The following is a 26,285-nucleotide window of genomic DNA, read 5'->3' as shown; positions in this document are numbered from 1 at the left end:
CTTCCCAGCTCCCTCAGCCCCTCCTGGTTCTCCAGACCCTTCCCAGCTCTGTTCTCTTTCCTGGATATGCTCCAGCTCCTTATATCTGTGTTGTATGTCTGGACAAAATGCTCAGGGCTCTGCTGGAGTAGCTGATCACCTTGAGGTCTGCAGGACCTGCTGCACCACCACTGCTGATGGACAGACAGACAGACCCCACCATCCCTTCACAGTTTGGATCCAGCAGGATTCCTGCTGTGCTCATCAAATCCTCTCCCTCAAGCCTGAATCCTTGCAGGGAGATGCTCCCTGGAGCAGCTCAGGACCTCTCAGCTTCCCCACAGCTTCTGTGTCTGCAGTGTGTGACAGCCCTGCCAATCAGCTGGCACAAGGCACAGCCAAAATGAGTTTCATTTAAGAGCCTTTAAGAGTTTCTACCCTGAATCAATTGGAATGTTCTGACAAATGCTGTTGTCTTCGGGGTTTTTTAGTGGCTATAGATCAACAGACCTCTTCAGGATTAGGGAATAAATAGTTTTTAAAAAACAAACCTTGTCATTCCTTGGATGTTTTTACTCTAGGCCAGTGTCAGTTAACAGGGAAATTTCATGAGTGTGTTTTGATGTCTATTTCTAGTTTCCAAGCAGCAGCTTTCTCTTTTGAAGGGTAATTTAGTTAAAATCAGTACAGGAGTACAGTTTTAAATGTAGGAAAGACTTTGTTTGGTGTAAATTGATAGTCAGGGGATTTTGAAATAGGATCAAAATGCTGAGGGGTGTTGATGCCTCTGGAGATCAGATAAATGAGGCTGAAGCAGTGTGATAGTTGGCATATTCCCTGTCTCTGGTATTCCTGTACCTTGTTCTAGTATTTCCTAGAGACCAGAGATGGGGGGATCTCCCTTCAAACAGTGTCACTGCACTGATTGGTACCTTCTGTGCTGCTTCTTGGGAAATGCATTGACTCATCCTCATTCTGGCTTCTTCAGAGGAGAATCCTGTTCACAAATCAGCAATGTGAAGGATGTGGAAATTGTGTAAATGGGTTAGGTTTAGGTGACACTGTGTTTCTCTCAAATATTGTTGGAGTATTTCTGTACCAAAGGTAGAAGTGAAGGTCTTGTCATGGTTTAACTGCTTGAGAGGATAAATCTTTGCTCACAGTGAAGGAAAGTGTAGGTCAACAAGTGCCTCCTGTTCAGTAGGTTCAAAATGATGTAGAAAATGGGTATATTGTGAGGTGACAGTTTGCTGTGAACAGAAAGTGCCTTTCCAGGATGCTGAAAGTAAAAGCTGACAAGTGTGGAAAGATCTCCTAATGGTGAGAGCCAGGGGGAATTTCAGCTGCTATTGTATTTCCAGTTAAATTTTCTCCAGTCTCTGCATGCATTTCTTTGCATTTGTTGACATGGATGAATTTACCCAAAGCTTTCAGTGTCATGTTACCACAGAAGTATTTTTTGTAGGAGTTTGTGACACCTCTGACTGGTTTTTTTGGATGTGATGCAAAAGTACATGAGCATATCAATGTAAAACTTTTACCCTGTGCTGTTTGAAGTGTAGGAGCTGAACTAGTCTCAAATATTGACTTCTTCCCACAGATGGTGATACAGTTTGGAAGACACATCAAGTGACTTGAGGGGCTTTTTGTGGCAAATATTGTGATGTTTACAGACTTGATATCTAATACAGTGAGTGTGCCATGTCCTACTGCTGAGCAGTTGCAGTGGTACAGATGCTCAGTTGTAGGAGATTCCTGGTGCTGCAAAAGCACATAGGGAGAAAGCAGCTGTCCCTGAAAGAAACTTGGATACTGCAGACGTACCTCGGAGCCAACTCCCTAAATAGTGCAAATGCCTACAAAAGTAGGGACAAAGACAGCAGATGCTGGAGTGAACTAAATGAAAAGTATCCCAGGCTGATCCTAAATATCACAGGCTAATGGTTTATTTTCCTCTCTATTTAGTAGCATAATGGTTTAAAATGTTCTAAGCCAGTATTCTTTCACCAGAATGTTTGAGAGAGACTTTCACATATGCCTAACTGACATCCTCAGTGATTTCCACTTAGGCAGCCTAAAGCAAAAAAACCCTGTTGAGGGAGCAGCACCTCAGCTTTTAAAATAATTTATTTTTAAATAAACATTTTGGGAAAGCAAAAAAAAACCCTGTTGAGGGAGTACCACCTCAGCTTTTAAATACTTTATTTTTAAATAAACTTTTTGGAAAAGGTTTTTGGCTTTTAAAGCTAACTTATGTGCTCATGCTACCTTGTGTGCCTCAAGAGTTCTGTCCTCTTAATCCTGGTTTATTTATCTTTTTCTTTTTTTTTAACTTTGACATTTTTTTAAGGAAAAGATCATCCATATTTGAAAACAGCTTCAGGTCTTAAGTTATTCAGTTTCCTCACTAGGTGCCTGTATTTCTTGCTTCCAGCATGAAAAAAATCCCAGAGAAGCAGCCAAACTTCAGTTATTCCTCACACCAGGTGTTTGAATGTGTGGAGGTCCTTTCCTCCGCATGCTGCTGTTCAAGTCAGTCTCGTGGAGAAAGGAGCATTAAATAAATGCCTTGTGCCCAATGTTCTGGAGGCTGCACAACTTTGGCAGCCCTGGAGCTCGTGCATGCCAGTCTTCAGGTTATGCTGAATTTCCAAGCCATCATAAAGCTTTCAGTTGCAATGTAAAACTACTTTTAGTCCTTGAAGTAATGCATCAGGCAGGGTTGATTTGTGGCGTTTATGTTCCGATAAAAATCACCACTTCAGCTGCAGCTTATGATGAGTTTAATGCTCTGATCTCTGCTCTGGAATGGAACTTTATTTTACTTACATGGCTTTATTAGGACATTATTGCATCATCCTAATGCATTTTGCAATTCCCTGTATATTGTAGATGAGGCAGTGTATAGTCATTCTTGGGTGGCTGTGGATGCATCCTGAGGGGAAAATGACATTACAGGATTTTCAGGTAAAGATTTAGTGAAGAGGTTGGTACAAGGAATTCTGATTTATATCCTTTTGGCTTTTAAAGACACAGAAATATGCACCTGTGAGATGGCCAGCTGGAATGCCAGGACCCCAGCATTTCACACAGAAGGGATTAAAAGAAAAGGATTATAAAGAAATAGGAGAATATGTAGAGGTGGAAGGAAAACTTAACTCTTTTGCCGGTGAGTGAAAGTAGCTTCACACACCAGTCAGCTTTGCCTTGGGAGTGCAGTAATGTCTTATTTCAGCTACACTGAGAGACTTGTTACATTCATGTTACATTAACGTTGCTCAGTCTGTGCAAATACAGAAATCCCTAAAGAAATATCACTTATCCCAGGGTGGTAACATAGGGGAAGCAGTCTCAAGTAGTACCACAGACAAATCTGTAGCTAAATTGTCTGGATAATTATGTGCTTGAAAATGTAGTAAGTTTTTGCAGACCTTGCTGCTGAGGTATTTCAGCAACTGGGCTATGGAGGTAATTGGGAATTGAGCTTTGTGGAGTGTCTCAAGAGAACTTATTGGCACAGTGGCTGGTGCAATGATGTGTTGAGTTCAGATCTATCTGAAAGAGCTTTGTGTGTTTAATAGGACTTAATCCTTGAATTTTCCAGGGCTTGCACGTGATGGAGATGTTACTGATAGTGGGCTCTAGGAAATTAAACAGCCAGCTTGCCAACACCTTCAGGTGCAAACTACTCTTCTGTCACACTCAAAACTGTCTTCACTTTCTCAGAAACATCTGAGAGCCTGTGGCTGTCAAGGGATTTAGACTTAGAATTTCATGTTTGTTTATCACCAGCTTCTCAAGGACAATTAATTACAAAAAAAAACCAACTTCCAGAAGTGTAGCCTTGATTGTAACTTTGTGGCTAAACAGTTTATAAGCAACCAGTTAATATTTTTCAGCTTTCTGGTCTGCCAGTGGGGCTGTAGCCCAGCTGAGTAGTTTGTGTCTATGGAAAAACCTCTCTTGGCTGGACCTTTGCTGGCCATTGTTACTGGTAATGAGAGGACACAGTGAACTTGTGATGCATGCAAAAATGACCTCATTCAACATCCTGCAATTGTTAATGGGGTTAGTTAAATTCGGCACCCGAGGGACGTTGTCCTGAGGGCCCATCTCGGAGCTGGTGAAAGCTCTGGCTCTCTGGTGGCTTGTCTGTTACATTTCATCAGCCTTGCTGAAAGCAAAGCTGAGCACTGGATGTGGAACAAACTGGCAATTTACTTGGTAAAATTTAAGAAGTTGAATTTTTTTTTCACATTTCAGCAGTGTGAGCAGCGCTTTGTTTGCAGGTGAATTGTACCTTTTGTTAGAAATAGCACAGAGCTGATGTCCTTTTGCTGCAAGGTCACCATGTACTGGGGTATTCCTTCAGTACTTCTCTTGTTTGCATTTGTAAGCTGAATCACAAAGGTTGGATGACTTTTACTTTTGACTGTAAACTAAAGCCCGCACAAGACCTTCATAGACATTCCTGCAACCTTCTTCAAATAAATTAAAGAATTACAGAATAGTTTGGGTTGGAAAGGTGGAAAGATCAACTCATTCCACCCCCTGCCATGCGCTGGGACACCTTCCATTGTCCCAGGTTGCCATCCAGCCTAGCCTTGAGCACTTCCAGGGATGGGGCAGCCACAGCTTCTCTGGGCACCCTGTCCCAGGGCCTCCCCACCCTCCTGAGCAGAGAATTTCCTTCTAACAGCTGATCTAAATGTCTTCCCTTTCAGATTAAAATTGTTCCACCTTGTCCTGTCACTATCTGCCTGTGTAAAAAGTCTCCCTTCATCTTTTTTTATAACCCCATTTTAAATACTGAGTGACCACCAATTATTTCCCCTCTATTTACGTGCTTGAAGATGTGGGAGCTTTTTCCCCTTCCCACTGGCTTTTAAGATGTTTTTCTGCAGCATAAGACCCATGGTGTTATGAATTGCTGGAAGGCCTTGATGATACCTTGGTGTGAGAGCAGGGAGCACAGGAGATCCAGGAATGTGGCTCCTGCACTGGCAATTCCTCTGGCAGGGGCTGCCAAAGCTGTTCCTGCACTGTAGGAAACTCAGGCAGCACAGCTGTCAAAGCACAGTGTTGGTGCTGTGGAAAGTTCAGCTTTGAGTGAGGACACACTTGGTCTTTAGAGGTGCCTTGGTCAGGGCACATCAGAAGCCAGAAGATTGTATATTAATTCATTCCTTTATGAAAATACTCTCAATTTAGTTGTTTCTACAAGCAGGTGGCAGGGAGGCTAATAAATATTAATTTCATGAGAATAGAGCATTATCTGTTTGTTTTCATAGCACTGAGTCTGTGCTGTGATAAACCTGTGCTGATCCCTGCAGGATGGAGCCAAGACTTGGAGTCAAGTTTGTGTCAGACTGGAAGGGTTGAGCTGTCAAGGGTCATCAAATCCAGCCCAGTGCTGTCATAAGGATTGTGTTGTATGATCCCTGAGCCTGATCATTTGACTTATAAGCTCATTGAACCCTCTTTCAAAAATAGAACATCAGGCCATTTATTTTTTAATTCTAATTTAAGCAGGGAAAGTCTCTTTGTGGCAGGCTCAGCTCAAGGCCACGCAGCATCAACACTGGGAAATTAGGACTGTCCCAAATGTGAACATGCTTTTAGGAAGGGGAAAAAGAAAGCTTCATGCTGTTGAATTTTAGTATTTTCCCACCTTGAAGAGACGTGCACACAAAACTGTGTGCTGAAAGCTGCCTCTGACTTTAATCTGCTCCATCATGTCTGAGTCAGATGCCCAGAAAGGACTTTGCTGGTAAATCTGTCCTGTGGCATCACTGTGGGAGGGCACCAGTAAGCAGATTAGCCATAGCTCAGATTCTGTGTCAACTGCCTGACCAAGGGTGTCTTCCTGTCTTGGCTCTGCCTGGACTTATTAATAGTTAATTATAACTTTTTAATATCCAAACTTAATATTTATCGTAAGGCATTTCACTCTCTTATGTGAAAAATTGTGTAAATTCATGGCTTTCCAGTACTGGTCGTGAGGAGTTTTCAGCATGCTGACTCTTAGATTCTGATCTATTTCTTAGGCTTCACAAAATATTTTTTGGCAGAACATATTTAATTTATATGTAACAGTTTTCTAGAGGAGCTGTGGCTGCCCTGTCCCTGGAAGTGTCCAGTCCCAGGAGCAACCTGGGGTAGTGGAAGGCAGGGGAGTGGGACTGGATGAGATTTGAATTTCCAACTTTTAACATTCCACTATTCTTGCCATTATTTATTAAAGTAACAGATATTCCAACTTAATTTTAATGCTCCTTTAGCAGTTCTAAAGAATATTTCTGAGAACATGCAAGTTCATCAGCCACAGAAAGGTTTGGGTTGGAAGGGACCTTAGAGATCATCTAGCCCCAAACCCCTGCCATGGCCAGGGACGCCTTCCACTGGGTCAGGTTGCTCCAAGCCCCATCCAACTTGGCCTTGAGCACTTCCAGAGATTATTTGCAGAGTAATTTAAAGAATGGAGTGTACATAGAGTATCCAAAAATATTTTCTGGAGGTAAACTCCCATCTTATGGTCCTAGAAACATTCAGTCCTTTGCTGCATCTACCCTGTGTGACATGCAAAAGTTTTTAGTTCTAGTGTTGGAACTGTCTGGTCTTGGATATCAAATGACACAGGTGGCACTGATTTCTGCCATCATACAGAGTAGGAAATTGGGATGTGCTGTTTGAGGGAGGGTCTTTCACAGTGCAGAAACCCTCACAGGGGGCTCTGAGCCCCTGCCATGTGCCTGTGCTGGGCTGCTCTGGCCTTGAGCACGGTTGTGATGCTCCTGTTGTGTGACTGGACCCTCCCTCTGGTGGTTTGGTGCTCCTGGCACATCATCAGTGATTTTGTGGTTGATAGGAATGATGCATCAATCCCCAGCTCCTGTTTTGTGTTTAGGGACCATACAAATCCTCCATGCTACCATAAAAAAAGAATAGATCAAATTATTTTCTTACGTTTCTGGCACCTTTAGGTTATGATAAACTTAAAATGCCTTCTGTGAGTAACCTGTATGGGATGAAAATGTTTTATTTTGTTGTATAGCTGCAGTTGTTTCTCTTGCTGAATTTAGTGCTCATCTAGAGCAAAGCAAATCTTTGCTGCGGCTCAGATTAAACATTTTGGGAGTGCATTAGCTCTAGACTGGCATCGATAAAGCACTGACAAGCTCTAATCTTAAAGCACATGGACTTGAATTAATGCCAGGAATAATATGCATTTCCTTTCATTTTCAAGTTTGTGGAGAACTTTCCCCCTTTTTTTTGTTTTTATTTTGGGGGGGGTGGAGGAGGAAATGAATTATAGTCCAAAACTGGGAAATGAGAGCAATTAATCTCTGCAGTTGTGTGTAGGCAGGAGGGACTATTTGTTGCCTGACAGGCTGCTCTCAGGACTGGAAACAAAGTAGGTTGTTTGTGTCTTTTTATGTCCTCGTCCTAGTTTGCTTTAGGACAAGAGCATTTACCTCATGACGCTTATTTTTGAACTTCATACTGGAGGCAGTGTTCACATTCCACTCAGTCTTTTACAGGACCAGGAACGGAGAATTAGTCAGCTGTTCTTTGTTTTTATTTCCCTGACTCTTGAACAGGATCCAGGCTCGCTCCTGAGGTTTTTCATCTGGATTGATCTGAATAAAACAGATTTTTCTTGCAACTGAAACCCCTTTATTTGCAAAAGGTTATGATAACCAGAAGAAGCCAAGCTCCCCCAGTTTTTGTTTGGGATGGGCAGTGGAACCGGCTTCCTGCGGTCATGTTCTCATTAAAGGAGGTTCATAGGACATTTATTTAAAAACAAACCAAAAAATGAAAGCTATCATGTTTGTGCCCTAATGTAGCATTCCAGGATGCTGTTGCTAAGATGATGCCTGCTGATTCTGGCATAAATAGTGGTTTGAGCAGACCCTACCCTAAGGAGTTGAGTCCCAATCCTTTCTCCCCTGTATAGGAACAAATCAATTATTCTAAGGAGGCAGTGTTGTCTCTCAGTGCTGTTGTGTTGCTTTTTGAAAACGTTTTGTAAGTTAGTCCTTAAGTGGGATAATTGCTTTCAGCATTTGCAAGTTAAATGAAGAAAGCTCTAATTAGATTTTATAAAGTGGCTTAGCATGTTGAGAAGGCTTTTCATAAAGTATACTGTGTATTCACTTGGCATTGCACAATTGAATTTCGTGTAGCACTGACGAAACCTAAAAATCCTATTTGGCCCTGGGTGCTTAAAGGATTGAAAGCCTTTCTTAAGTGCTCCTGGCCATACAGCCTCTCTTCCTTTCCCCACCATCCCACCCTCACCAGGGCATTTATCTGTGCTGTAGAGACCAGAGGAGTTGCATCAACACCAACCTGTTTAAAGAAGAGCCTTGGAGCTTGGCATAAAGCTTGGTATTTTGTAGCACTTCCAAACAGGACCCTGCACATGCTGTTTAATCTGTTTTAGCTGTTTTTGTGCTGTGCTGATTGTGTGGTAGGGCTGGGTGGCACAGAGCCACTTTGTTCAGGTCACTCCTGGCTCTGTGCAGGCACTTATTGAGTCCCACACAAGCCCAGCAGTGCCTGTGCTTAGCAGTTTTTGGTATTGTTTGGTGTCCTGTAGGTTAGAAATGTGATATGCTAATGCTTTCCTCTTGCCATCACAGCCTTGGCAGCAGCTGAGGCACTGGCCAAAGCAGCCTGACACACTTATTGCCATCTGAATAAGGACTTAGCCCAGTCACAAGCCCCTTTCACGTGTGGTTTCTGCAGTGTGTGTGCCAGGAGCTTTCTGATGAGAGTTGGAAGGAGTGCCCAGAGGCAGTGTTTGTTCAGGTCCTTGGGGTGCTGTTGCTGGATGTGGCTTTCAGAGTCTTATGGAAGATGGGCTCTGTTTGGGGAGTGACACTCTGCTACCTCAGTCAGTCAGGTCGTGAAGCTTCGTCTGCAAAAACGTGGATTCCACATGTAAAAACTTAGAAGAAACCAGATCTAAAGTAAAGTACTTAACTATAAATTCACAGAATGGTTTGGGTTGGGATGGACCTTAAAGACCCTCTAGTTTCACCCCTCTGCCATGGGCTAGGACACCTTCCACTAGGCCAGGCTGCTGAGGGCCCCATCCACTGGCCTTGAACACTTCCAGAGATGAGGAGTTTTGCACAGGTTTGTTATGAGTTCAGACAGTCACAGAAACAACTTGTCACAACTGTGACTTGGTGAGAAGGCCTGAATTTGAAGAAGGGCTTAGAGATCTCTAGTAAGATCCACTCAGCCTGGGACATTAATTAATGGATCATGATCAGCCTACATCCTGGCAGGAGGATAAAAGGGCAGTGCCCTCTAGCCATGCTTAATCTCTTCACCCTTGGGTTAGAGAGTCATCTCTGTCATGGTCACTTTTTCTCACTCATTGCTTTTTAAGAGTCAGATTCTTTGAACACTTGTGGAATCAACAAACCTTCCTGTTTGAATTTTCTGGATTGCTGTATCCATGGCAAGCTGTGGCAGAGTGTTCCCCTGAACAACAGGCTGCTGTTGTAACCACATGGAGCACAGGGCTTTGGATGAACCCTCAGAGCCACCCACGGGCACTTGATTCATCACATGTGCCTTGAAGCCTTTTATTCTTTTGTAGTGTCTTTGTAACTGAACTCTGTGGTTTTTTGAAGTACATATGAGCTGCAAGGGCTGCCATGGTCAAGCTGAACTCAGAAGTGAACACAGATTTGGACTTTTCCCCTTTTCTGCCTTAAATGTCAAGCCAGCATGTATCACTGTTAATGGAGATATTTACTCATTTTGGTAAACAGGCTAAGGAGGAAACTTTGGCAGGTTCCTTGTGACCTTGTGAGTGGTGTGCAGGCAGAACTCCAGTCTTCTTGGAGAACAGGTTTCAAATTGGATGAAGTTTCTTGTATTACAAGAGACAGTTTTTGGTAGAGCTGAAGTTCTTGCATGAACTTGGGGTGATGAAAATTCTGTGTCTGTAGAGATGAAATGTTTAACTTAAGAGCTCTTTAAGAAAGCAGATTATTACTGTGTGAGATGTGGCTAGGATGTAATTAAAGAAAAAAAAAGGTATTTTCCTTAAATTCTTTCCTCATTTTAAAACAGTCCTAGGAAATCTGTATGTTGCATATTTAGTGTAGCAACTGTGGTTTTGGTGCCATTGCCTTGAAATGGGTATTGAGTTGTGAAGTGTCTCAGCCTTGTGTCTCTGCTCAGACAAATTTTGGTTGATGGTGTAGCTTTTCATGGCAAGGCAGATCTGGAAATTGCTGAATTGGAGATTTACTCCTGAAAGTGCCAAAGACACTATTTGACCAAGTTTGAGAGGATTTAATTTAGTCCACATAGAGGTGAGAGATATTTTGTATTTTCTAGGAACAAAGATAATTGTGTTGTTGCCTTCTATGTAATCTTCTTTAATGACCAAAGGCAATCAGTGAGTTTTTTGCTGCATTTCAGGATTTTATGCTAATATTTCACTGCTATCAGTACTTTTGTATTCAGAAAATAAAATTATCCTAATTACCGTGAAGTAACTAATCCTCAAAGCTGTAATCATTGCCGACATAATGCTTCATATTTACAAAATATGAACAATTGAGTTCACCTCTTCACATGGTCTTTTGAGTTTCTGTAAACAGTTTCCTGGAACCATTTCTTAATCAAGAAATTGAATTTTGTAACATGAATAGTAAAGGCTTTTGGCAGCAGAGATGTAATGCTTCCTTTCTTGTTTTATCCAATTTAGTGATGTGCATTCCATTAGTGTACTTTAAATTTCAATAGAATTTAAGTAAAAGGGTACAGTTATCAAGATCTTTTCATAAGACATTCCACATAAGGTAGTACACAGAGCAACTCTTGTGCTGATTATTTGGTGTGATATGGCTTACTCTTCTTTAACTATACGTCTTCAATAATCATTTTAAAGATTTGCTATATCCTTGCCTACTTGCCTAATCTTTACTTTTCAATGGTTTTAAATAGATTTTTTTGTATAGAATCCCAGAGTGGTTTGGGTTGGAAGGGACCTTAAAGATCATCCCATTCCAATGCCCTGCCATGGGCAGGGACACCTTCCACTATCCCAGGTTGCTGCAGGCCCTGTCCAACCTGGCCTTGGACACTTCAGTGATCCAGGGGCAGCCACAGCTGCTCTGGGCACCCTGTGCCAGGGCCTCACCACCCTCACAGGGAAGAATTTCTTCCCCATATCTAATTTAAACCTGCCCTTTGTCGCTGGGAAGCCATTCTTTGTGTCTTGCACCCAACTGTGTCAAAATAAACTACAGAATTTATCTGTATTAATGATATGATGTTTTTAATCTGATATTTTGCACATAAGGCTTTGCAAGCGTTGATTTCTAATGTTTTGGTGTACCAGAACATCACTCTCATGCTTCAAGAAGAAGCATATGAAGGCCCTTAAAAAGAGATTTGGGATGCAGAAAGGAAACTGGCCAGGCCTGCATAATCATCATCATCATCATAATGTCATTAAATAAATTACTCCATGATTTAACCTGAGCACTCCTGGATGGATTAAGCCCATAGTAATTTGACATGGGGCACTCTGTGTGTTTCTCTCGAAGATCACCGTGGGAAACTTTCTTTCAGCTGGAGCCTGGGAGGGCCATATCTGTTTGTGAAGGACAGGGAGTGCTTTTGTTACCTTCCCAGAGCCATTCATTATGGGGTATGATTGCTTGGGGGAGTGTCTGCTTATGATCTGTTAGAAAACAGCCTATTAATAAAACAGAGTCTCTTGTAATAGAGCACTTCTTAATCTTCTTCCTGTGTAGTTATTTATAGGCCGTGACATCTTAATTTGCCTCTCATGTGCATCGACTTCTGTTATTTTAAAAGATCAAGTAGTTTTCACACGCCTCTGAGGATCACTTCTGGGAGAAACTGTCTGTTTTCTAAGGAATCTGACAAAAAAGGTTCAAATCAGAAGTTTGTTGTGACAAATGCATTAAGGGTTTTGCTGGTGTCTTTCTAAAGGACAGAAGTTATGGGATATGCTCTTGTAATTAGTATGTATTTGATTACAAGCAGATTTTTTTTTAATTCCCCAAGGATTTCTAGCTGGTGCTAATACTTAATTTCCCTTAGTAACCTACCTGGAGCAATATTAAATCCATTACTCTCTTCATTTTTGTGGTGAAACTGTTATCTAATCAATCTGACAAAACAGGTTGAAATCATCTTTGTTGTGACAAATGCATTAAGGGTTTTGCTGGTGTCTTTCTAAAGTTATAGGATGTGCTCTTGTAGTTAGTATGTATTAATCATGTATTTGATTACAAGCAGATTTTCTTGAATTCCCCAAGGATTTCTAGGTGCTGCTAAGACTTATTTTCCTTTAGCAATCTACCTGGAGCAATATTAAATCCATTACTCTCTTCATTTTTGTGGTGAAACTGTTTTCTAATGAATATGACAGAAAGGTTTCAAATTGTAACTTTGTTGTGACAAAAATGCATTTAGATTTTTTGCTGGTGTCTTTCTAAAGGACAGAAGTTATAGGATGTGCTCTTGTAGTTAGTTATATATTAATCCTGTATTTGATTACAAGCAGATTTTCCTGAATTTCCCAAGGATTTCTAGCTGCTGCTAATACTTGTTTCACCTTAACCACCTACCTGAAGCAATATCAAATCCATTATTCTCTACATTTCTGTGGCCCTTTGCTTTCTCAGAGCGGTCCCAGTGCCAGGTCCTGTCACAAGATGTGCATTGACATCCAGAGAAGGCAGATCTACACCCTGGGGAGGTACCTGGATTCCTCTGTGAGGAACAGCAAGTCCCTGAAGAGCGACTTCTACCGCTACGACATCGACACCAACACCTGGATGCTGCTGAGCGAGGACACTGCAGCAGATGGAGGCCCCAAGCTGGTGTTTGATCATCAGGTCAGCCACACTCGTGTCACCACATTGCTCTTCACACAGAAAAGCAAGGCACAATTCTTCCCAAGAATATTTCTGGGTTTCACATTCTCTGAACTTCACAGAAAGGAAAAACAATTCTGATCATTTGCTGTGTTTGTGCAAAATTAGAATGCAGTATGGAGATTGGTTACTCAAAGTGATGGTGCTTTGTTTTCTTGGCCTGTCAGGGCCAAGTGTGTAGCCCCACATTTCTCTTCACAGAGAAAAGCAAGGCACAATTCTTCCCAAGAATATTTCTGGGTTTCACATTCTCTGAATCTCAGAGAAAGGAAAAACTATTCTTACCATTTGCTGTGCCTGTGTTTGTGCCAAAGTAGAATGCAATATGGAGATGGTTTACCCACAGTGATGGTGTTTGGTTTCCTTGGCCTATCAGGGCCAGGTGTGTGTGTGTGTGTCAGGACTGTCAGCTGAGATTCTGTGCAGTGTGTGCAGAGTTGAGTGCTTGGGAGATTCAGTTTAGATGTAATGTAATACAATGCAATATAATATAGACTAATATACTATAATAAAGTAATTAATTAGCCTTCTGATAAGATGGAGTCTTCCTCATCATTTCTCCCTGCCATGGGGGTCATCCTGTTTCAATACACTCATCCTCCTGCTGCAAGTTCTCAGTGTTTAAAAGTCAGTTTTGATTGTAGTCTCTGTGATTTTGAGGTGCTGTAGCAGGTAACAGCGCAGGGCTGAAGAGGGTGTGATCTGCACTCAATTAAATCCTGATAGCATTGCTGCTCAATGCCACTGGCTGCTGGTGCTCTAATCAAACCGAGTCAGAAGAATCATAAAAACCTTTGCAAACAAATGCATTTTATTAAGACACGTTTTATTAAAGCCCAAAGCACAGTTCATCTGGTTTTAATCAGTCTCCTTGAGCTGGGTTTGCAGATATGCCTTGCCTGGAGGGCCTTGGGGAGCAACTTTTAAACTGTGTATGGTACCTTTGGAAGAATGCTCCAAGCAAGCTGCTGGACTGAGGCCAGCACAGGAGCAGGATCCTTTCTGAATTGGTTACCTTTAAAAATTTTAGAATATGCTTTCTTTGTAGAGCTTAAAACACCTTAGAGGAATGGCTACTAATTCTTTAAAAAGTCACATCTGTCCACGTGTTCAAATTGAAAACTTCTTTCTTCTTTACTTATGTTGTGTTCAGTGGCTTTTGTCTACTTGAAAAAGGTATTTTGTTCTCAATTGATTTTTTTTTTTTTATGAAGCATTGCCAAGAAACAGCACATCAGGACTCATTTTTAAAGCAGCCCAAGATCAGCTTTTATTGGTACTGGCTGTTTTGTAACCAAAGCTGTTGTTTGCCAGCACAATGTGCCTTTCTGCTGACACCGAAAATTAAAGATACACCATGTCTGCAGAACAAAAGCCAATCAGTCTTTCTGTTCTATTAATAATCTGTGCCAGTCTCCCAGGTGTTGGGGAAGAGGCACAAGGAAATTGTCAGCTGGCAAAGCTACTCTGGGTACCTTGCTTGCCTCTTGAAATGATTCCTTTTTTCCCTGTTCTGTCTCTCAGGGATGAAGGACCTCACTGACTTCTGTCAGTCTGCAGCTCTTCCTCTTCTCTCCCTCAGCACCTACTGCAATGGCAGTTTTTATTTAACCTTCAGAAATGTGCTGCACTAGAAGTGGTTTGTGTAGGCTTTGCTGAATAGCATCTCTATCTTACTGTAATCTTGTCTGTTTGTTGGTTTGCCTTTTTTTCCCCTCTGGTGCTTTGTAACCCTCTGCTTTGCACTTTGTCTGAAAACATCACCTGGAGTCAGGAGGTTTGGTTTGATTTGTGCTGCATTGCTCCTCATGGGTGCCATAACCTCAGTTTAGGTTTGGAGATTAAACAGGTTTCTGCTGCAGTCCCAGGAGAAATCTTTGCCTGGGTTAAGCCCCCACTTTGTGTTCCAGTAATGGGGTAAGAGTAAATGTGGTGGAATCTCAGTAACAAATCACAGACTGATTTTTGCATCAGTTGATCGGTGGGCAGTGAATTAGCAGTGATTTTGAATTTTTCCCTTGCACAACCATTGCCCCAGGTGATACTCTGTTAACTCTGGCTATAAGGACGTAGCTTGAAAGATCCCCATGGATCTTTTCTGTGGAATCTATGGAAAAGAACCCTGTGAATCCTTGTAAAAGACTTTCAAGTACTTTTCCCTGAAATCAGCAGGTTTTTTGGGTGATGAAGGATACATTTGCATATTAAATGGCATGTAGAAATTAGACGTGTGTTTTAAATTTTTTTAAAGAGATTAATACCTGACAACCATGAAGATGTGTGTCCTTTTCTGTTTGTTGGAGGCTCAGGAGATGTGCAGAGCATTGTCTTAGCTTAGTAGGCATTGCTTGCAGGAGAGGAGTGTTTAATATTAGATCTCAAAGTGTTCAGGTCTTACCTGCTGAAAACTGCTTCCCTGCTTCTTGCAGATGTGCATGGATTCTGAAAAACACATGATCTACACCTTTGGGGGCCGAATCCTGACCTGCAATGGCAGTGTGGACGACAGCAGAGCCAGTGAGCCCCAGTTCAGTGGCTTGTTTGCTTTTGACTGCCAGTGCCAGACGTGGAAACTTCTGAGGGAGGATTCCTGCAACGCCGGACCCGAGGATATCCAGTCCCGGATAGGACACTGCATGTTGTTCCATTCTGTAAGTATCCACACCCTGCTTTGATTTATGATGGCTGACTTTAGGGAGAACATCTGGGTTTGGTTTTTCTTGCAGATTTTGAGCTCTTTAATCTCCTGAGTGATGTGTTGTCTCAGTTAATTCAATGTTTGCTGATGCTGCTTTGGTAAGTGCAGGAGGTGCTAATTCAAGTTTTGGAGCTTTTGTGACTCCAACTGAATAAAATTTCAAGTAAAAAATCAAGCTGAATTTTAAAGAGTTGATTTTAATATAATAATGGTAAAAAAAGCAAAGGATGTAGTTCATTTTGACCTAAAAATGTATTCCTTTTAAGTTAGTAGAGCATTTTAGAAGCTTCTGGTCTGGTAGATACTCTGTGTTGTTACTGGAATGGGACTTAATGGGTGTGCATTGAGTTGCACAGGCCTCAGAGCCTTTGGTGCTGGAGCATCCAGCTGCTCTTTGGAATCCTGAGCAGCTGCAGACAGCTGTAAACAGCTGGGATTATGGACACTTCATCCAGAGCCTTCTGGAGAAGCAGAAGGATGGGGGAAAGGTGTATATAAGCATTTTATTCTGTGTTGGGTATATGTTTCCAGTTGTGTTCATCAACCACATGTCTATTTAAGAGTACTAAGGAGAATTGAAATTAATGTTGTGACATTTAAATATTTACTAATACCATCAACTCAAAACCCACCAATTTGAAGAAATTGCTGATATTATTTCTCTTGCCCTTTCAAGTGAAAGATCAGAATTTTTACAGTGAATACTGGGCTTTCTGAGCTTTTAATTTTATTTTTGTTTTGAATGGTTCTTTAAAATCTGGTGGGAGAACATATTGCCCCACAAAATTCTCTACAGGAACTTGAGGATCTTTCAAATAGGAGTCCGTGGTAAATGTAAGAATACTGGTTTCTGTAAGCACAGGTCATGGAAGTTTAAGTCCTTTTCTGTTTTCTCAACCATTTGAAAGAAAAATAATCTGCCTCTCACGGACTTTCCACTTGGCAGACTTGAAAGAAGCAATAAACCTGTTATTCTTGGCTTGCTCCTTGCCTTTTGCCTGTACTGAATTTAGTAATGTGCTGGTGCTTGGATGGTTTCTCCTACAGTCTATCTTCTGTTCCTGTTGTGTTTTTTAACAGTGATTTTATGATGGACTTTAGAGACAAGGCCTGGTAATTTTTTAATAATAAACCTGAAAGATGAGCTGCTGCTTTAATGTGCTGAAGTCAAAGCTGGATGAGGCAGAGCTGCATCAGTACAATGATGTTAAACTTGGAAGAGACATCTCTGTTCCTCTTTGATTCATTAATGGCTGCCCCTGGAAATGTTCCAGGCCAGGTTGGATGGGACTCAGAGCAACCTGGAATAATGGAAGGGGATTTGAACTGAATGGGCTTTAATGTCCCTTCCAACCCAAACCACGTATGACTCTGTGATAAATATTGCTGTTAATGATCACAGTTGACCAACATACTGTCTTGCACTCATAAAGATTTTTTTTTTCCCCTCCTTTTCCAGAAAAATCGCTGCTTGTATGTGTTTGGTGGCCAGAGATCAAAGACTTACTTGAATGACTTCTTCAGTTACGATGTGGACAGCGACCACGTGGACATTATCTCAGATGGCACAAAGAAAGATTCAGGGATGGGTAAGAGGATAACAACATAATCATTTCCCTTGGTAAAATGAGAAATATACTGTGAAAGATGAAATACTGTAAAAGGAGAAATATGGAGGTGAAAGGAAAGGTTCAACCTGTGGGATCAAGTTGGCATCCTTAGCTAACCCTTCATACCTGGGTAAACTCCACACTGTGCAGGTTAAACTTCTGCCAACTCTCCTTTCTGTCATTTGACACTCTCCATCTTGAGCACAATACAAATAATTGATGCATGAAACCACACAGCACCTCAAAAGAAAAAAATACACAAGAAAAACAAACCAGCAAAATAAGAACTAAGAATACCTCTTCTGGAAACTCTAACAAAGATAAAAAAAAAAGCTTCTTTAAGCCTGGAAGGGAGAAAATAAATTCTGATCTTGGTAGTTTTCACTAAGTATAAATTGCCATAAGATAAAGATAATCTGCAGAAAGGCAGGTAGGGTGCTCAGAGGCAGAGAATTGGAGTAGAGGGACAGAAGTTGTTTTCACCAGAAAGATGAGACCAAGCTGTTGTCCTGTTATATTTGTAATAAATATCAGAAAAGGGTGAATAAAAGGAAGAGAAGGGAGCAGGGCTCCAGTTCTATGTGATTCATAGTACTAGAACCACATATTCTGTGTGTAGTTCTGTATGACAGAAGTCTTTAAAAACACCCAGAAGGCCTGTAACATAACCATGAAGAACTGATTTCATGCCTTTTCTCCTCAAATGACAGAGAAAAATGTTCCTTTCTTCCCGAAAAGCCTTTCTGCATGTATAAGCACATCATTTTCTTGTTACAAATACCCTGATCTTCATCCTGCCAGTCAGAATTTGAAATTTGAGTTGCACTGTGTACCACTATGGGACAGAAGTTATGAATATTTCTCATGTTTTCTATGTTCAGTCCCAGCCTTCTCTTTTTCTAGTTACTAAAAACCCCAGGAAGGTAATTAATCTTCAATTTAGGCTGCCCTCCTCCTTTTGATCAGGCTTAACTTTTAACAAGTAATTTTACTGAAATTCTGAAGTCAGTTATTGGTGGTGACGAGTTATTGTTTCCTCGTTAATTTAGTTATGCCAATAAGAGAGAAAAGTGCCCAAGCTCTCATTCTCTGGAGTCATTTATTTACTCAAGTGCTTCCAAGAAAGAACCAGCTCATATTGTTGACAGTCTCCTTTATTCAGGTGCACGTTGCCTGATGCTGCTCTGTACACACCCACTCTCCCTTTGTTGTCCTCAAAGCTTTTAAAGAATAGATTTTCTTTTCTCCAGGAAATTTGTAACATTCTGCATTTTGATCTTTTCAAGCTACATGTCTTCATAGCTAGAAGCTTGAAAATATGTGGCTTTAAGCTGATACCTTTGTGTACTTCAGATTTAAAGATACTGAGTTTGTCAGGACACTGAGCTCTGCTTTTCATACATGAACTTCAGTGTTCAGTAAAGTAAATGAGAAATGAAGTAAATTTTTAGCCCTTCTCCCAATTCCCACAGGCCCTGAAGTGATGAATAGAAGATTTTGTATTTTTTTAAATGAGAAGATGACTCACTGGAAATAATTCACAAGTAGATTTTTTTGGTTTACTGTTCTCCTGTGTGTGGAAAGTAAACAAAGAGATTTGAACGTTTCCATTGCTTTTGAAAGAAAACACTGAGTTAATTTGCATTTTAACAGGAAGAGAACAAAATGCTCATTACATTCAGACAGCAAATGTTGACAGCACTATTTTCACCCCAAAAAAGCAAGTCTTTATTGTGCTCTTGTTAGGTGGTGAGACACCATTTTGATCTGTCTGAACAAAGTGATTGCCTGCCTGGTCGCTGTGAAGTTTTAAGCTGCTCAGTGTGATGAGTCAAGTTGAGGATGCCTGACCTAGATGTTCCTATAAAGTCCCATGATTACATTTTGTTCCTGGCTCGCATGTGGCATTCAGTTCTATTCTTAGTTGAGCTATTTTGATTTTTACCCTTTCTAAAAGAACTTAATTGTGCATTTGTTTAAATATCTCGTGGAGTAGGGATTTTTTTTAAAAAAAGTAGTGAAATAGATAATAAGGATTATCAGTAACACAGAGTTTTTGCTGTGCTATAAAACCATCGTAATGATATGTTGGTTTTGCTGCTTTCATCTTCTGAGATATTTGTGCTGTTCAGCGTTTCTTTGCCTTTGTTTGTGCCTCTGATGTTGATCCTGTGACCAGCTCCTTGGATGGCTGATGTGTTTGGGAATGATGGGTGATAAGTATCACTTAAATTTTTTTAATTTGAAGTAAAATACATAATTCTAACAAATTTAGACATGCACCTGTGGTGATGTCTTGTATGTGAAGGAAGACACAACAGAGGTGCAAATTAGAGGTGTTTTAGTACCATAAATAGAGAGTGTTTGGAGGAGAGACAGAAATGTTTGTGTTGATGGACACACTTTTAGAGCAGTTTTATATTTTAATTGCTTTAAAAAGCACATAAGCAACACTCAACAACATAACCCCGCCAGCAAACAAAAATTGTGTGTATCTGAAACATACAGGTGGTCTGGAGATGCCACCAGTCCCAGGTGTCCCTGAGGGCTGGACTGGGAGCTTTCCTGAGTCCCTTAGTCCCATGACTAATTGTGGACAGTCATTTCAGCTCTGAGGGAGCTCATGGTAACATTTGTGGTTGAGGTTTCTGTGATAATCCCCTCTGGCCCTGACTCAGGTGGTGTCAGAGCTCCTGCTCAGAGGGAGAATTCCTTCTGCAAGAGGATGTGCCGAGCATCTTCTATCCCTTGGCATCAAGTAACTTCCAAAGTCAAATGTGAGCAAGCCTTAAAAGTTCTTGTGGCTCATTGTAGTGGTGAAGAAGTTCTTAAGGGCAGCCCACACATTTTAAAGCTAAGCCTAGATTTTAAGCTCCCAGGGCTCTTTTGGGCAGGTGCTCACTTCACATAGACAACTGTGCACCTGATGGATGGGGAATTTCATGGTTAAGTACCACGGACAGAGGCGACACAGCCCAGCCCAGGAAACAAGGCAAAGTCAGAAAAAAATGAATCAAAATAGGTAGTACAGCTGGCTCAGCATGGCTGGGATCCAGCTCACACAGGCAGCCTCAGTGTGTCATTTTCATCACCTCTTTGTGACACCTGGCACGTTGTGCCTGTGTTCAGGTGAGGTTTGTGGCCAGCACATCCCTTGCCATGGAAGCATTTTGTTTTCTGAGGGATTTTATGTGCTTTTCTTCCTGTGAGGTGCTTCTCAGAGCTAATCCCCAAATCTTTCCTCTACCTGTGAAGGTGAGGAGGGGGACAGGCAGTCACCAGATCCTAGAGATGCTTTGCATAGCTGCCATAGCTCAGAATTCCATTCAGATTTACTGACCGATTGTTTTTTTCCAAAAATCTCAGAGACATCCCAGCATTGGACATTGGATTGTTGCTTTGTCAACATGACAACCAAACTGTTCAGATGGTCTCCTTAGCTGCTTCTTGGCAGACTGCCAGATGCAGTCTCATCAGGAAAAATCCAAGAGGATAATCATTATCTTGCTGTGTCAACAGCTGGCCTGGTGCTATCACTCACCACGACGTGCTCCATTAAAGTCTGGGGGAGGTGCTGCTTCCACTTTATAGGAACTACAAGGAGTGGCTTGGAATAATTTGCACCTACCACTTATTAAAAATTAATCCACTGGGAGGTGCCAGGTTCTGGTGAGCAGCAGAATCCATGTGATGAAGTTTTCTCCCAATTTTGTGATCACGAGGCAGCACAAGGAGGGAGGATACTTGTGAATTGCTTGCAGTGGGACTGGCAGTCACATGTTCTGAGGGTTTCATAACTCAGGTGGCACTAAAACCCTGTCACTGAACTTGCTTCCTTTATTTATCCTTCATGAATCCTTCAGGAATGGCCTGTAGACTAGAAATTTATAGAATTGTTTCGCCATTGCTTGTTTCAAAGTGTGTAGAAAGATTTGCTGTAGTATCCCCTCAAATGTAAGAGATGAGATTTTATTCCCAAAATGCTGTCCACTGCTATGAGAACCACATCTGTGTAACCATAAACTTGACTTTAGGTTGCCCTAAAGTGGCTGTGGCTACCCCTGGATCCCTGGAAATGTCCAAGGCCAGGTTGGATGGGAGTTGGAGCAGCCTGGAGTAGTGGAAGGTGTCCCTGCCATGGCAGGGGGTGGCACTGGATGATCTTTAAGGTCCCTTCCAACCCAAACCACCCTAGAATTCCATGAATTTCAATTTCCTGCTTTGCAAGCCCTGTCTCTGTGTTAAAGCTGTTTTCTTGCTTCCATACTGGCAGCAGCCAAGGTTGTGCTTGAACAACTGTAGCTGTTTGCACGCACCAGCCAAAAAATATCCAGCTGGCTGAGATGATCACTGTGATCCCATAAACTCCTGTAAGCAGGGACTGTGGCAGTGGGAACCTGGCTGTTCCATGATTAGGTGTCACTTCCAGAGAAAAGCTTTTCCTGTGTGTTGTATTTAAATGGAAATTGCACTGTACAGAGCTGCACAGCATCTCCTCGGAGCTTGCTCAGGAATTATTGCTTGCTTATGGAACTGGCTGCAAACTCCAGGCCTCTGTGGCTGAATATTGGTTTTAAATATTGAGGCCACAAGCTTTTAATTTCTAAAAATGAATGAAAATACTAAGTTCCTGGGCAAGGATTCAGACCTCTTATTTTCAGATAGTTACTGCCTTTCTACCATAGGCTGGTTAATGAGATTAAGGGGGAAGAAAACATTCAGTAGCACAGGAAAAGCATTCACCATCTTCTAGACTTGTCAGGATTGTGTGTTGTTCAGTGATTTCTCTCTACAGCTTTTCCTCTTCAATAAGTGATGTATTGTCACAGGAGCCAAGTTAATACCACGTAGCCACAGGCCAGTGTTAAAACACCCAGGGCCAAGTCCTCAGTCACTGCTTTGTCCCTGGCTGCCCAAGAGGTGCCCTGAAAGGTGTGGAATTGGTGGGGATTTGCTCCAAAGCTGATTTTACATCTCTGTGAAGAAGCACAAGTGAGGGAACTTGCATGGAGCCTTTCTTACACTTCATTCACCCCTTGGATCTAATACATTGCAGATAACAGATCTGGAAGTGCTCTGCTTCTCACCCCTTGTTATTTGACTTTTTTCTCCCAAGTCCTAAAATTTAACAAGATATGTTCTAAGCAATCAGTTATTGTCACTGCTATAGACCCATGTTTACAGGTTCAAATCAATTAGATTTCCTTCCCAGTGTACATTTTGTTACCTAAATGTCACAAGAATTTTTCCGATGTTTCCAGCCCGTGTCCCTCTCTCATACTCCAACCATTCTGCTTTGAATTCTGTCCAACATTTGCTGCCAGTCTGCTGCACTTGCAGATGATGAACCTCTCTTACCCCCTAGTGGAAGTATTTCAGTCCTGAGGTTTTTATGGAGCCCTTTTGCTCTGGCAAGGATCAGACTTCCTTGGAAAACATATTTTTGACGTTTCTGTTGGGTTTAAAGCATCACAGCTTTTCCTGCCCACTGTGTAGTATCTTGTCTTACTGTCTATTTATTTTCAGGGACTTGTTTATCAAATTTGTGTTATGGGGCTTTTTTAAGCCTTTGGACACTGCATCCAACTTTCTCATTTTGTCCTCCTCTGCAAAAGACCAGATGTCAACTCTTTCTTGCCTAAGGCACTGCTTGAACACAGTTTCTACCCAGTTGCTTAGATAGGTCACAGAGTTTATGTAAGTTACTCCTTGTCTCTGGCCCTTAGTAAATGTGGGGATTTATATTTCTAATACTTCTCTAGACATTCTGCATTTCAAACAGTCTCAAGAAGAGATTGATTTACAGCTGAGGGAAGCCTGAAATTACTTGACTTGAATCTTGGTTTGATTGCAGTTACTGCAGATGAATTCTATTCTTAATATCAAGAGGAAAAAACCACCAGCGCTGAACTTTGGCAGCTTTTCCCTCCTTCATTATTTAAATAATAATTTCAGCTTCGGGAAATCGAGCAGAAACGAGATACAAAATTAATTTATTTAACAACATTTCAGGAGGAGGGATGGGACTTCCATAGACAAGTTTCAGATGCTTTGAGTATCAATGGTAAGAGAGCAGCTATGTTCCTCATGATTATAATAATTTTCATTTCAATGAGGTATTAGTGCTCTGAAGATTTGCACAGGGTTTTTTTTTTTTTTTTTTTTTTGTAATATTCCCAGCTTGGTCTCAAATGTTCAAAGCAGCAGATAGGGTTGCAAAGACATTTTCCATGTGCATTAGCATTGCTGATCACATTTAGATGGCTCTCCTGCCAGAAATGTCTCAAGCAGGCCTTGAATTTAATCCTTTTGGGTCAGCAACTTAGTCCCTGGCTATGCAAGCAAACATATTGCACGATACTTCTCAAAAATTAGCAATTTTTAGTCTATAGTCATCTTTCTATTCTCAGTTTCCTTATGGGATGACTTTCACAGTCCTCATTTGTATTATTTAAAAACCAAGTTCTTTGTGGTTTGCAGATAAAACAATGTGTGTAGTCATTGTTGTGTCAGTGTTATTTCCTTATTTTTTTCTCTTTTCTACCACTCATTTTGCTTTTAAACTGGATTAATTTTCCTTTAAAACATTGTGGCAAAATTGGAGGCCAAACTAGACAGGTTTATGCTGATGAGGGCTCCAAAGCCTCTTCCTCCTGTAAAATCATAAGGAAGGATTTTGTCAAAGGAAGTCTGAGAATGAGTTATCCAAATATATTCCAGTTTCTATTTAAATTTACATGGAAATTAAGCATTTAAATTTTTTTAAAGAAATGCTTAGGTTTTATGGTGTTGCTAAATTCTGCAGTAGGGGCTAAAATTGTAGAAAACCAAATTCTACTCAGAATTTTTTAATTCCTTTATTGCTTTCCTGGCCTAACAAATGAAAAGAGTGAAGTGTGAGAATGAAACCAGTTACAGAATGGGTTTCCAAAATACCATTTTGTGTATTCCCCAACGGCAATATTAAATATTTTATTAACATAGGGCTCTTTTTCTAGGCCGTGGGGGCAGTTCAGTTAATTGCAAGGAAGAATTTGCAAAATACGAGAGTTCTGAGAATTTTTCATGCCAAAATCTTGACCAAAGGCCAGGAACCTTTACCAGCCTTTGTAAACTGACCCAGAAAGAGAAAGGGGACAAACAGGATCTGTAAACAAAGATCACGTGCCCTTCACAAATACATTTTGGAAGGATGGTTGCCTAGGGAAACAGGAAATGGGGAATTACACAACAAACAAAAAGGACTGCCAAACAAATTTGCTGACCTTTTTTTTTTCGGGGAATTATGGTGAAAACTATTGGAATCCGTGGGATTTCACCATATTTCCAAATCTGAAGATGGGACAGAAGAATAGTTTGGTAATTACGCCACAACTCTTCAGAAAATACAAAAAGCTTCTTTGATATCTTTGTCCTGCAGGGTTGTGAGTATAGAATTGAGAGGTCATCTTGAATTTTTTGGAGTTTCCTAGCTTTTGCAATGAAGCTTTCTGGAATCAATGCTTCCTTTTACAGATGAGATAATAACAAAATCACTCCATTCATGTTTGTAAGGGTCATCTGGTCATTCAGCTCTATATTAGACAGCCAATCCTCATTTCTGAGCTGGTCATCTCCCAGATGGCTCTGTCCATATCTTTTCCTAGGGAAACAGCAGCTCTCAGAATGGTTTGTATTTTCTTCCAAGAATCAGAGATAGGAAGAGAAGAAAAGAATTTTCAATGGATTTGGCTTTAACAGGGAAGAAGTTGGGCTCTGCATGGTGATTGCTGAATTGCAGGGGGAAGGAAACTCATTTGCCTGATGTTTGGATCCCTCCTGCATCCTGTGATGTATCCAGCATGTAACTTTTATTTTTTTTCTCAGTTCCAATGACAGGTTTCACTCAGAGGGCCACCATTGATCCTGAACTGAATGAAATCCACGTCTTGTCAGGGCTCAGTAAAGACAAGGAGAAGCGGGAAGAGAACGTGAGGAATTCCTTCTGGATTTATGACATTGTGAGGAACAGCTGGTGAGTCCTGACTTCCACACTGACTTTATTTAGAAAGCAATCCTGTCTCTGTAAGGCAGCTCTGTAACCTCTAATAACCATGGAATTGTTGAAAGTTGTGAAAGACAGCTGAGTTCCCTTTAGGCACCTCTTTTTCCCATTGTCTTTAGAGGTAATAATGGCAGTAATCCAAATGAGAGAGGGAAATCATGTGAACATCTTTATGGGAGCCAGGTGGAAGGGATGAGGGGAAGTGAGCAGTTCAAAAAGGCTTTTCCTGCAGGAAGGGTTCAAGGCCAGGATTCAGATCCAGTGCAGCAAATTCAGACCAGTGTAAGTTGTTAATAGCAGTGTACATGGCTCTAGTTCTTAGAAACTGAGGAAACTGGTGCAAGTGAATGGTGATGGAGAAGTCTTCGTGCCAAAAGGGATATTCTGAGAAAATATCTCCTGGTTTTGTACTTAGTAGCTCCTTGCCACTGTTCCTTTCCAGAGGAGCTGGCAGAGATTTTGTGTTCAAGGCCTCTTCTCAAGTGGGGTCAACCACTTCAAAGGTGTGAGTGTTGTTTTTTAAAAGTGAATTCTCAGTTATAACTTAAGTCTTCTTGGAAATCACTGACTGAAATACCACCTCTGCCATAATATGTGGTCTAAAGCTCTGCTGGGTCCAAGATGTTTTCTTCCATAATAAAAAAATACTTAAAGCTGACAGTTCTGTCAGCAAATAATGTAACATCTGAAGAGATCCCCAAAGCTTATGACAAATAATTTTCTGGAATTTTTTCCTGTTTGGCTTGTGCTTGAGGACTGTTTTCAGCCAAGATGACCTCTGATTGCTGGCTGGGTTCTTTGTAGAGAGATGGGATGGGATGGGATGGGATGGGATGGGATGGGATGGGATGGGATGGGATGGGATGGGATGGGATGGGATGGGATGGGATGGGATAATAGAGGACAACATTAAGAGAAGTAAGAAAACCTTTGGTGTTTTACATCATTTGTAGCTTCCAGCCTTTCAGCAACTTTTTGGGCTTCCTGTAGGTACAACTAATAATTCT

At 41.3% G+C, this 26,285-nt stretch overlaps 1 protein-coding gene across 1 annotated transcript in view; it reads left to right on the top strand.

The window, feature by feature from the left end:
- Window positions 1–26,285, top strand: part of MKLN1 (muskelin 1) — a 98,747-nt gene that overhangs the window by 57,769 nt on the left and 14,693 nt on the right. The window contains exons 10-13 of the mRNA XM_058022237.1: window positions 12,675–12,887; window positions 15,356–15,577; window positions 17,084–17,213; window positions 25,101–25,248. Coding sequence (XP_057878220.1) covers window positions 12,675–12,887; window positions 15,356–15,577; window positions 17,084–17,213; window positions 25,101–25,248 — 713 coding nt within the window. The remainder of the gene's footprint in view (window positions 1–12,674; window positions 12,888–15,355; window positions 15,578–17,083; window positions 17,214–25,100; window positions 25,249–26,285) is intronic.

Source organism: Melospiza georgiana, chromosome 4 (genome assembly GCF_028018845.1).
Source record: "Melospiza georgiana isolate bMelGeo1 chromosome 4, bMelGeo1.pri, whole genome shotgun sequence".
Lineage (NCBI taxonomy): Eukaryota > Metazoa > Chordata > Aves > Passeriformes > Passerellidae > Melospiza > Melospiza georgiana.
This window is presented reverse-complemented; position numbering and strand designations above follow the sequence as displayed.